General features: G+C 39.5%; 2 protein-coding genes across 2 annotated transcripts; one reads left to right on the top strand and one right to left on the bottom strand.

The window, feature by feature from the left end:
- Positions 1-706: 706 nt before the first annotated feature.
- On the bottom strand, positions 707-3088 carry LOC306891911 (zona pellucida sperm-binding protein 3-like). The gene is made up of 8 exons (XM_079452536.1): positions 2392-3088; positions 2198-2319; positions 2003-2106; positions 1746-1923; positions 1559-1676; positions 1411-1496; positions 1251-1336; positions 707-1174 (listed from the first exon to the last, which is right to left on the bottom strand). Exons 1-8 carry the CDS (start codon positions 2971-2973, stop codon positions 1107-1109), a joined length of 1344 nt encoding a protein of 447 aa, XP_079308662.1. The 5' UTR covers positions 2974-3088; the 3' UTR covers positions 707-1106.
- Positions 3089-9359: 6271 nt separating this feature from the next.
- LOC306891855 (zona pellucida sperm-binding protein 3-like) lies at positions 9360-11698 on the top strand. Its single transcript, XM_079452438.1, has 8 exons — positions 9360-9925; positions 9998-10119; positions 10211-10314; positions 10394-10571; positions 10641-10758; positions 10823-10908; positions 10985-11073; positions 11153-11698. The coding sequence occupies exons 1-8, from the start codon at positions 9374-9376 to the stop codon at positions 11218-11220; spliced, it is 1317 nt and encodes a 438-aa protein (XP_079308564.1). The 5' UTR covers positions 9360-9373; the 3' UTR covers positions 11221-11698.
- Positions 11699-13230: the final 1532 nt, after the last annotated feature.

The raw sequence follows: 13230 nt of genomic DNA, 5'->3' as shown, positions 1-13230 counted from the left end.
AAAAAATCTTAGTCTATTCAATTGTATTTTTTTCGGTCTTATAGTCATATAGTATAAGTATACAAATAGTGTCAATCTAAAAATAAATATTGTGGTACAATTACATGGAATACTAAACGTTGATCTTAAAATGGCACAGTGGTTGCCATGAAAAGAATTTATGGCACAGCACTTCAAAAAGGATACAGACCCCTGGCCTAGGCCATCTTTATGTAGATTTTCAGTGAAGCTTTGTATCAATGCTTGATTCGTTCTCTAAAGTGACTCCTTACCTCAGATTGAAATGTTTTAGAAAGCACAACACAGGGCTCGCTCTTAGGTTGTTGAGGTGTACTGTATTGCTTTGCATTTTATAGTTTGATTATAGCCTACTGTAAGAGTTCATTGTTGCAAGAATTTTGGATCTGGGTAATTATACAGCTAGACTCCCTCGTGATGAGTGCTGAAAAGTATTGGAACACATCTTCATAGATTATTTTAGGTAGTAATTTGATAATCTGAAATAGTCAGCATATGGGCCTTACTAGACTACAGTGAATAATTTACATATAGGCATTTGGCAGACACTTTTACCCAAAGCGACTTGCATAGCATTATGTATATGCATATACATTTGAAGGGTATCAGCAATCCCTTAGGATCAAACCCACAACCTTGCGTTAACAAACTGCTCTTACCACGGAGCTACAGGAAAGCTATTTGTAATAGAATGCAACAAACTGTGTCGGCATTTATTCATTAGTTACAAAAGTTTAGAGAAAAATGTCTACACCCACTATACGTTATCTTTGACTCATATGCATTGGAACAGATTGCTGTCATGAACTTCATATAATCTCATTTATTTTTTGTGGTCTGTTGTGAAACATTTTGCAACAGCGCAGTCGCTCACTTTTGCCAGCAGAGGTCCTAGTCAAGAATCATTTACCTGCCATGCATTACCTGGCTTTCACCCAAATTACCGCTTAAGGTAGAAAGGCTTTGAGTGGCATAAGAACCAAAGTGTTAATTAGATGTTCAAGACTCCTTGAAGAACGACCACTTATAGACCATGTATAAATCACTGAACAGTTTTATTCAGCACTTGACATCATAGCCATTTCTAATTACAGTCGACCAAAGCCAAATTCCTTCACATTGAGGGGCCCAACAGATACTTGCTCCCACTGTAGATCTATAGAGAACAGACAAATATTGAGAAACTTCCAAGACCATAATAAGAATTTGCAAGTTTACGTGTTAACCCATACCTTTAACCTGATCGCTTGCACTACTGCTGCTACAGGTTGAGTCACAGCAGCCACACACTTGATCAGATTCATCTACAGACACCCACCTGCCAAACAAAGACATCCTCAATGATAAACGTCACCCTACTGAGCCAGTGCAGGCTTTTGGGGGGAAACATACCCATTAGGGGAGAAAGAGCAAGCCTTCTGCTCAGGGTTTGTTTGAGTGGCTAAAGGAACCGCCTTCAGAATGCATGTGATGTAGACCTGCAAAGACAGTTTTCAAAACCGTGCACTATAATGTGCTCATACCTAAAGCAAATACATACCAGCCCACTATTCACTTGCTGGAACCTGAAAGCCTCCAGCTGAAACTGCAGCTTATCAATTTGAGATCGAGGCAGGTAGCGAGAGCTCGAGCCTGTGAACTTGGCATCAACCAGGCACCTAGTGAAGAAAAGAGTTAAACACCATTCAATACTTCTAGGATGGGCTGAATAAAGGGCCATGTCTTACCCATTATTCTCAATGAATGAGTATCTGGGGTCAGAGTTCACATCAGGGGATGAAGTGGCTACACAACGGTCCACAAACACACGGAGGGGTACATGGTTGTACGTCTTCACAGAGGCCTCAATATTCACAATGTCACCCAGGAAGTACTGGTTTGAGGGTCTCTCAAACTGCCACTCATCTGTTTCAAGGACAAAATAGACATGGTCTTCAAAATGAAGTTGAAACTACATTAAAAGCTAAAGCTGTATAATACAAACCAGTCATAAGCGTGAGGGAGAAGACCAACCGCTCTTCAGCAACCTTTGTAGCTGCATATGGTACCCAAGTGGGCACCAGGACATTGCTGCTCACATTATGCATTCTATAGATTACAGAAAAAGCTCTTCACCACAAATAGCTAAATATTTCACTACACGCATGAGTATACAGCCATCTTGAGCTCAGAACCTCACCTTGGATAGTGACACTCAATACTGACAGTAGCAGAACTACTCCTGACAATAGGAACACCATTTGAAGCCTCTTGGGGAGTATAGACTAGGTTGAAGGCATAAACAAGCTCATCATCGGTTACCTAAAGAAACAAGAATGTTACTCAAATTCAGAACCTAAACACTTTTGGCAAGTAGAGGATCAGTCTTCTCACCGTTAACATGCTGCCACATTCATGCAGTTCTGACTCAAAGATGAGCACTCGAGCACTATTGTCCTCCCCTATTGGTTCACAGCCTCCCAGTGCAAAACCAGAAGCCATTAGTGGTTTTCCGGTGCCAAAGAAGTCTTCCATCACTTCCACATACACTGAATTATCACCACACTGAGCCCCTACACTATTGGGAGAAACAGGGCGCCGCAGCTCAAAAGGAATCTCTGGCTGTGCCGGTTCTTCTGGCAGTCTTGGAAAGGTCCACGTCAGTTTTTCCATCGGACCCTGCAAAAGCTGTTTAGACTGAACACTGACAGGATCTTGACCAGTCTGCATTGAAAACTGAGAAGGAAATCTCTGTGGCACAAGCATGGGGTTGTTAGTTTGGGTAAACTTAGGCATCCTAGTTTCACTCTGCTGAGGAACTTGCATATTTGACCTAGGCCTAAATGAACGAGGCTTCTGAGTTTGGGCCGATCTTCCCCGCCATTGTGCATCAGACAAGCCAACAAGAACAAGCACCAAACATAATACTACTTGCCACAACCCCATCATTGCTAAACATGAGTTTCCATGAAGCATTAGGAAACCAGAATCAAAATTTATACATTTGGATATCAGGATGGCGCCGCCCCTCTAGTGATTACCGTAATGCTTCTCTAGACTTGTTAATTTACCTAACCAGTTTGCAACAGGTGGAGGTTGTTGGACATTTCTTACGCAGATAATAATCAGGATGTGTGCACTTTGTATTTAGAGCTTTACTCTTGCTTATTTTAATTAGACCTGTCAAGTTAAAGCATAACCAACTGCATGCATAGCTGCACTTGTTTTTTGTGTTTCTTGTACTTTTTATGAATTCAGACACATAGCCACGCACAGATTAATACTCTAGAAAGTATCTAAAGTAGTAAAGCTTAATAAGCAAACTTCACAGGGACTATGATCATTACAGTTCAACTATTTATTGTGAATTTAAAATTTTCTCTCCCCATTCCAATTGTATTGTGATTAGACTGTGTGAACGGATCTAGAATGTGTGGTTCTATGTTAAACTTGATTCAGCATGACCTATATTATATGCTGCACAGCACATAGACAAAATGGGAAAGTTTGCATCTCTTGAGACACGTTATGAATTCTTATAACAAGTAATGTCAATTACCTTCTAAACACTTTGAATTCACCTATTAAGCGTAATCAAACAAAACAAATAGCACAAATGAACAAAATATACTGTGGTCCTCGAATTATGTTTAATTTTAAAATACTCTGGAGAATCTCAGTCATAAAATAGATGGTTCTTAAATACATTTGCAAAGTAGAAAACAAAACAGTTCTCAAAATAAAATGATTTAGTTTTGTTCTTTATGAAACACAGCGAGTAAATATTCTTATCCTTGTTTTCTTTCCAGAACAACAAAAGAGTTACAAATCTGCATTTTAACACAACGTTTGCAAGGTTGGGAAAAACGGTATTGCTCAAAAAAAAATCCTCCAGATATGATAAAACATCCAAACAGGGCTTCACCATATATTCTCTCCCGACGTAAATTTAACTCTTACCAAAATTAATGCTGTTTCCTCATCTACTACGGGTTCCTGAATAAACAGACATGCCATTTAACTGTCTGTGTTACGAACTTGTGCGCGATTAAGGAAAACGAATGAATAAACAAACGGCGTAGGCAATTTCAACACCCCTCGCGTTTCTAAAAGGGGGCGGAGATTGTAACAAACCTCTGGAATAAAACCTGCTCCGGACCAGGTTAGGTTCACAGAGTAGGTTACTATGGGTCCTCACTCTAAGTATAAGATACCTTGATTTCTGAAACGGGCTTGACTTACCCCGTGGTCGTGGGTTTGATATACCTCGCGTTCTGAAATGGAAAACCCAGAGTATCCCGTTTTCTGGGGTTAACTTACACGGAGTTTGCACTTACCCTGCTTTCTGAAACGGGTCCCTAATGTCTTTCATCTGTTGTGTGTGTGTGTGTGTGTGTGTGTGTGTGTGTGTTTATCCATGTTCTTTTAAATTTTTCAGTAACTTTATTTACATACTTTTAGCAGATCTGGAATCCACTATCTATTTTAGAACACTTTCTCATAGTCAAATGTGTGCCGGTTAAGATATCTTTTGTCATAGACTAGTTAGGTATGGTTTAATTCGCTTTGTGGGCCCATACAGTCTAATTGTATAATCTGTTTTATTAGTTTCTAATTGTTTCTAGAAAGTAGCATGAAAACTAGAAGGCCGAGTTGATTTTCCAATGTGTGTAGGGATCCACACCTGTTGTGCCTGGTATTTGCTCATAGACAACGCTTATGTAACAAGTGCCCCCAATGTAGGTTGGAGCAACGGACCAGTTTCAAGGTTAGTGGAGAACGGAATAAATACTGGCAGTAAATAAATCATACAACAGGTAAAATACTCAAAGAAAATATATTTTTGATTGAATAGTCACGTAAACAACATGAATCGGTTTGAAAATAAAACAATACAAAAAAACAAGAAAATGTATGCAGAAAAATATGAGTAATCGGTGTTGTCTTTGGTTTTCTTTTCGTATTCTCTTAAAACATCATTTTATCGCTTTTGCTGTTTAACCTTTATCCTTGTTTAGTTATCGAGTACAGCACAACTCTGATTTGATCTTGATTTTGGACAGCTTTTAAGGTTTACTGATCTTCAATTTAGAGTTAGGGTCTTATTCAAATTAGCTTTTAGTTTTAACCTCCTATACCGTTAGACAAACCAAATAATTTCCTTAACTCGGGTACATTGTCATGTAACCACATTTAAACCCAACTAAAACATATATCAAACTGAAATGATAAAAATTAAAATCCAAAATTTACATCTGATTTACATTCAACAATATTCAGTGAACTATACTCTTGTTAGAACTTTTTTTTCTGAATTGTCTCACGAACACCGTCCAGAAAGTTCTTTAATAAAGTCCAGTGCGTGCGTGAAATCAGTTCAGTCCTACCAGTGCAAAGTGGAAAAGAATGTCCTCCCAACTGAAGAAGGGTTGAGGTTATAGCACGACGGAAAAAGGGTCCTCGTGACACAGCAAGTGTATTTTCCCAGGCTTAGATTTCAGCATTCAGAACTCTTTTTTTCTTTTTGGGAGTCTCGCCATCTCGATTCCATAGGAGAATTTTCCAACTCAAACAATAAACCTGACCTGTTTTACCAAAACAGTGTCATTAATATTATTTCTTTTTAACTTTTTTTCTTTAAACTGAGTGTTTAAACATCCACCTAAACTTTCATGACCAACATATGTTATCTTGACATATTGAGGATGTTCAAATTACTATTCAACCATGCTAATCGCTTAACGTTTCGAAATATAATTCTAGCTTCTTAGCAACAGACAGATAATTCAGACACCCTGCAGACCCAGATTCATTTTTGTCTTCACATGACAAGCAGATACTGTTGCATACTTTGTGTCACACTCCTCTTGTCACCCAACCAAGATTAACGCTGGTGCAGATATAATTACACACATGTAATCTCCCCAATTAAACTGTTAATAGTAGCCAATGTCGTCCTCAAAAGTATAATGTTGATGGACTGATTGTTGAATTTGTGCCCCCAGTCCCGGGACTGAGCTGGTTGGAGACTGCAACTGATCTGTGGTTGAAAGGGTTCAATTGTTTTCTCTCAGTATTTCCCATCCTCCTTTCAACTCTTTTTCACACTAAAAATCGGTTTTTCTCTGCAGTATTAGGCTGCAAACACAAAGGCAGATCCAGTGGGTGCCTGTAGACATTTTTTTGAATGACTTATGAGTATTAAACTCATAACCTAAGACTTTAGATTTTTGGTAATAGTCCCACCGAAAAAGCAGAAAAATATCAAATAATCCATAATACATGGTTTTCCCATCCCTTGTATCTTCACTTGGAGCAAATAAAATTACTTAAACTACAAACAGCCTCCGGATTATTTGAAGCCACACAGTTTCTGCCACCCAGATTGGTCAGCTAGCTGGGTCAATATCTGTGGGGTGGGGACAGCAGTGAGAGTATGGGACATGGAGAGAGTATGTTCCCCTCATTTAAAGAGACATACCCTCTTCTACCCCCTATCCCTGCTTTTATATTTGCCCCATACATTTTGTTTTAATGATCTATCCTGCCTATATAGCTCAACGCTGACCCCATGTGTTTGTCTGTTTTCTAACACAATTGTGATGTCAAATAGAAGTTATGGCAACGTGTTTAACTAATTTGGAAACATTTCTAACAAGAACCTTCAACAAATAATTTTAATCAAAACAAGAATGGCCAAACTGTTCTCCTCTGGGGCCCATTTCAACCAACACTGACTTAAAATGTGAACTCTGAGTTGATTTTCACCGAGATGTGAAAAATTTATTTTTTGGTTTCAGAACAGCTGGTTTGAGTTAGTTCTATCAACTCTGGGTAGATTTATCTTGAGTGAAGCGTCACGACTATGACGAGCCATGATCAATGGAGCTCCGATACGACGATTCACCATGGCAACGGAACATGGGGGCAGAAAGCGCTTGAGAGTGAGGCACACTTTCTGCTCTGCAGTGGATTTACTAATGTGCTGAAAATGACTCTTGTTTCAATTAAAAAATAGATAAATGTACCAGTAAACAAATACATTAATCAGTAAATGAATGAAACAACAGAAACGAAACAGAAATAATAAAACATTGTTATGTCCTCATTCCCCATAAGTGCTCTATAATGATAATTGTGAGATGTCATGATCACTTGTTAGGGTTTCAGATTCTAACGGTTCGATCTCTTCTCGGAGCACATTTGGATAGGAATGGCTCCACATCTAGCCTATGTTTATTGCTTCATTTCTGTATGTATGCCTGTATTTAGACATACTTTATTCATGCGTTTTATTTATCCTCTACAAAAGCACAAATTGCATTTAAGTCACTTAGTTGGTGTCTGTGTGATCAAAATGTGTGCCATGAATGACTGTATGAATGAATATATGAATTAGGTACACCACTTGCTTTAAAAAGGCGGAGGAGATCGAAAGAAACTCTGTTTATAGAAAACCTGCTCCCGACCAGGTTAGGTTCACAGAGTAAGTTACTATGGTTACTGACTCTGAGTATAACTTACCTATCTTTTAAAAATGGGCTTTAGTTACCCCATATTCTCTGGGTTTGTCATACCTCACATTCTGAAACCGAAAACCCAAAGTTTCCCTCATTTCAGAGTTTTCCCAAAACCTCCTGAAACGGCCCCTGGTGTAACTAGAAGCTCAAGAGAGGGAAAACCTCAGTGTTCTTCCCATAATTTGTCTCAATATTCATTAATGTTACATTTCTTAATCCATCTTTGTTATTCAGTTCAATTCAATTTATATAGCGCTTTTCACAACCTTCATTGTTGCTTTACTTTTTTATCATAATAAAAAAATGAATTAACATAATACTAGGGGAAACTTTAAAGAGAATAGTGTGGCATTAAGATACATGGTATTATTGAACGTTTTTCTCTGTGCAATGTACACTGATGTTAGTGGATTGTCAGAAATTTTAAATTATTCAATCGAAGTATATTTAATTTAGGTATATTATTATTTTAAATATTGTTATCAGGACTGGGAGTGTAAAATTACAATATACCAAATCAATTTGGAATAATTCCAATACGTGCAGAAATAAAAAATATTTGATAAAGTATGTTAACATGCATGTGTGTTATTAAACGCAAGTTTAAACGCAAACTAAATCAGCAGTCTCCCAGTGAGTAAGCCAGTGGGATCGGTGGCAAGGAACCAAAACTCCACTATAGATGTACACCAATGATAACTTTCTGCGCAGGGTTTAAAGGTGTAAATTCATTTCACCATGCATCTAAACTGACATTATATGACCTATTTTGTAAAGAGGATTTCATCGGATACACACACCTGGCCCGAAAGTTAACTTCCGTTCTGTGTTTGTCAATCAGTCTGGCTATGATAATAAACATATATTGTTTTCAAATTATATGAATGTAGAGTATAATTAATTGTAGCTAATGTAAGTTACTTGTCATTTATTTAGCTTGTTATCAGAAATGAACTGCAGTGAGGGCCACAAAAGTGTGCATGCGTGCTTGGAAATAGTCTATACCAAAAAAAGTTATCTGAACAAGTAATATCCCTGTGGTCCATTTTTGAGGGCTATGCCCTTAGTGATCGGAAGGTATACGCTGGATACCCACTATAAAAGATCAAGGATTTCCGTATACCCACTTAAAGATGCGCAAGGATATTGAAGCACAGACGTTAAAACATTATTCGATGAAAACAGTTTCTTTTGTTCCTTTATTTTTTTATTCATCTGTAGTCTTGTGTTATTTGTATTGTTAGTTTGCGCTTAATAGGTGAATTGACTTTTATAAGAATTCATAACGTGTCTCATGAGATGCAAACTTTCCCATTTTGTCTATGTGCTGTGGATGATATAATATAGGTCATGCTGAATCAAGTTAAACATACAACCAGACAATCTAGATCCGTTCACACAGTCTAATCACAACACAATTGGGATGGGGAGGGAAAAATGATAAATTCACAATAAATAGTTTGAGCTGTATTGATTATAGTCCCTGTGAAGTTTGCTTATTAAGCTTTACTATGTTAGATACTTTATAGAGTACAAGTCTGTGCGTGGCTATGTGTCTGAATTCATAAAAAGTACAAGAAACAAAACAAAAAGTGCAGGTATGCTGTATGGTTGGTTGTGTTTCAACTTGAAAGGTCCAATTAAAATAAGCAAGAGGATAGCTCTTAATACAAAGTACACAAATCCTGATTTCCATCTGTGTCCAACAACATCCACCTGTTGCAAGCTGGTTAGGCAAATACACAAGTCTAGATAAGCATTATGGTAATCACTAGAGGGGCGGAGCCATCCTGATTTCCAAATGTTTAAATTTTGATTCAGGGTTCCTAATGCTTCATGGAAACTCATGTTTAACAATGATGGGGTTGTGGCAACTAGGATTAGGCTTGGTGCTTGTATTTGGCTTGTCTGCTGCACAATGGCGGGGAAGATCGGCCCAAACTCAGAAGCCTCGTTCATTTAGGCCTCGGTCACATATGCAAGTTTCTCAGCAGAGTGAAACTAGGATGCCTCAGTTTCCCCAAACTAACAACCCCATTCTTGTGCCACAGAGATTTCCTTCTCAATTTTCAATGCAGACTGGTCAAGATCCTGTCAGTGTTCAGACTAAACAGCTTTTGCAGGGTCCGATAGAAAAACTGACGTGGGCCTTTCCAAGATTGCCAGAAGAACCGGTACAGCCAGAGATTCCTTTTGAGCTGCGGCGCCCTGTTTCTCCCAATAGTGTAGGGGCTCAGTGCGGTGAGAATTCAGTGTATGTGGAAGTGATGGAAGACTTCTTTGGGACTGGAAAACCACTAATGGCTTCTGGTTTTACACTGGGAGGCTGTGAACCAATAGGGGAGGACAATAGTGCTCGAGTGCTCATCTTTGAGTCCGAACTGCATGGATGTGGCAGCATGTTAACGGTGAGAAGACTGATCCTCTACTTGCCAAAAGTGTTTTGGTTCTGAATTTGGGTAACATTCTTGTTTCTTTAGGAAACCGAAGATGAGCTTGTTTATGCCTTCAACCTTGTCTATACTCCCCAAGAGGCTTCAAATGGTGTTCCTATTGTCAGGAGTAGTGGTGCTGTTGTCAGTATTGAGTGTCACTATCCAAGGTGAGGTTCTGAGCAAAAGATGGCTGTATACGTGTGTGTGTAGAAAAAGATATTGCAGTTTGTGGTGACCAACTTTTTCTACAATCTACAGAATGCATAATGTGAGCAGTAATGTCCTGGTGCCCACTTGGGTACCATTTGCAGCTACAAAGGTCGCTGAAGAGCGGTTGGTCTTCTCCCTCAAGCTTATGACTGGTTTGTATTATACAGCTTTAGCTTTTAATGTAGTTTCAACTTCATTTTGTAGACCTTGTCTAATTTGTCCTTGAAACAGATGAGTGGCAGTTTGAGAGACCCTCAAACCAGTACTTCCTGGGTGACATTGTGAATATTGAGGCCTCTGTGAAGACGTACAACCATGTACCCCTCCGTGTGTTTGTGGACCGTTGTGTAGCCACTTCATCCCCTGATGTGAACTCTGAGCCCAGATACTCATTCATTGAGAATAATGGGTAAGACATGGCCCTTTATTCAGCCCATCCTAGAAGTATTGCATGGTGTTTAACTCTTTTCTTCACCAGGTGCCTTGTTGATGCCAAGTTCACAGGCTCGAGCTCTCGCTACCTGCCTCGATCTCAAATTGATAAGCTGCAGTTTCAGCTGGAGGCTTTCAGGTTCCAGCAAGTGGACAGTGGGCTGGTATGTATTTGCCTTAGTTACGAGTACATTATAGTGCACTTTTTTAACCCTGTTGTCTTTGCAGGTCTACATCACATGCATTTTGAAGGCGGTTCCTGTAGCCACTCCAACAAACCCTGAGCAGAAGGCTTGCTCTTTCTCCCCTAATGGGTATGTTTCCCCCAAAAAGCCTTCACTGGGTCAGTAGGGTGACATTTATCATTGAGGCTGTGTCTTTGTTTGGCAGGTGGGTGTCCGTAGATGAATCTGATCAGGTGTGTGGCTGCTGTGACTCGACCTGTAGCAGCAGTAGTGCAAGCGATCAGGTTCTTAAAGGTATGGGTTAATACTTGGATGAACTACAAATTATTCTGATTTAGGTCTTGGAAGTTGCTCACTAGTCTGTTCTCCATAGATCTACGTTGGGAGCAAGTATCTATTGGGCCCCTCAATGTCAAGGAATTTGGCTTCAGTCGACTGTAATTTGAAATTGCTAAGTGCTGAATAAAACTGTTCTTAACTGATTTATACATGGTCTATAAATAGTCGTCATTCAAGGAGCCTTGATCATCAAATTTAAATTTATTTATTTTTGGTTCTGATGTCACAGTGGTAATTTGGCTGATTTTGCATATTGTGGCTAGGTAATTCATGGCAGGCACAAAGAAACTGCACGTTACGATTTCAGTTCTTTAAACCGTGCCTTCATCCGTTTTTCTACACATCCAGCTGTGCCCATATACAGTATCTCACAAGTGTGTACAACAGCATAAATTGGCTTTCCCTCAATGACTTGCCGCACAGCTGTTAATGTCTAAACCGCTTGACTCAAAAGTGAGAGCACCCCTAAGGGAATGTCCAGCTTGGGCCCAATTCGCCATTGTCCCCACCCCGGTGTCATGTGATTTTGTCAGTGTTATAAGGGGTCTCGGGTGCCAATGGGGAGATGGTGTGTTAAATTATAATCACTCTCATACTGGTCACTGGAAGTTCTCAAAAAGTGTCTTGCCTACAGTCAAGCATGGTTGTGGGAGTGTCATGGTCTGGGGCTGCATGAGTGCTTTCGGCACTGGGGAGCTACAGTTCATTAAGGGGACCATGAATGGCAAAATGTACCGTGATGCTATACTGAAGCAGAGCATGATCCACTTCCTTTGGAAATAACGACCCCAAACACACCTCCAATACGACCACTGCCTTGCCAAAGAAGCTGAGGGGAAAGGTAATGGACTGGCCAAGAATGTCTCAAGACCTATACCCTACTGAGCATCTGTGGGCATCCTCAAACGGAAGGTGGAGGAGTGCAAGGTCTGTAACATCCACCAGCTCAGTGATGTCGTCATTGAGGAACGGAAGAGGACTCCAGTGGCTACTGAAGGATTTTTATGCCTTTACATTTAATATGCTTTATGATTTCATTATTGATTACTAACCGTGCATAATGTTGAAAATATAACCAGTGTAAGTTGGGCTAACCAAGAGTTAGGGGTGTGAATTGAGTGTGTTTTCCACAGGAAATGGTGTGTGTAAAGATCAGATTACACACGGAGCCCCATGGAATTTGGTGGGGTGTTTCCATATAATGTGTTGCAGATGGTTCGAAAGCAATGGAGTGTGAGCTGGTTGGCTGAGGCAGAACAAAGGAGAGAAAGCGGATTGGACTTGTTCCCAGGCTTCCCCAACCCCCCAGCAAAGAAAAGACACCAGTGAAATAGAAAAACAATTTTACATGGCATTTATGAGTCGGTCCTTTGAGACGTTTGCGTCGGAGGACCCACCCAGCAGCTGTTGTATTTTTGAATCTTCTGATCAATAAACTTCTTTTTCTTAACTGGCCTCTCTCCAATTTTGAACACGCAGAACATAGCATGAATGTTCGACACTACCTGTGAACTCCATGCCCAAGAGGGTTAAGGCAGTGCTGGACCATAATTGTGGCCACAAAATACTGACATTTAGACATTTTCACTTTTCAATTTAGGGGTGTACTCACTTTTGTTGCCAGCAGTTTAGAAATTACTGGCTGTGTTAACTAGGGCAAAACTAGAGCCCCCTGGAAATAGGAACGCAATGGCAATCCGTGTTGGGGTAAGACATTAAAAATGTAATATTACAGTAATCTATTCATTTTTGCTGTAACGCAGTAATATAACGCATTTCTAATAAAATGTGGGTAATATTATTACAATCTGTTACAATCTCCGTAACGCGCGTTGCAACGTGTTGTCCCCCTGAAATTCCTTTTTTTATCATTTACCAATTCATTCCATTCCCAGAAAAAAAACTAATCTGTGATGATTGTAATACTATTTCCTGTTACTGAAATGGTTGAAACGATTGCAACAGATTCTAAAAAAGAATAGAAACGAAAGTAGAAAGAGGTTCTGTGTTTTACCCTGTCATTTGTCTATATTGCATATACTCTACCTCTACCATAATTCACCAGATGGCTGATTGTCTACATTTGCGATTCTGACAGCGATTTTGAGTTCA

The sequence above is a fragment of the Barbatula barbatula genome, assembly GCF_947034865.1.
Source record: "Barbatula barbatula genome assembly, chromosome: 1".
Taxonomy (NCBI): Eukaryota; Metazoa; Chordata; class Actinopteri; order Cypriniformes; family Nemacheilidae; genus Barbatula; species Barbatula barbatula.
This window is presented reverse-complemented; position numbering and strand designations above follow the sequence as displayed.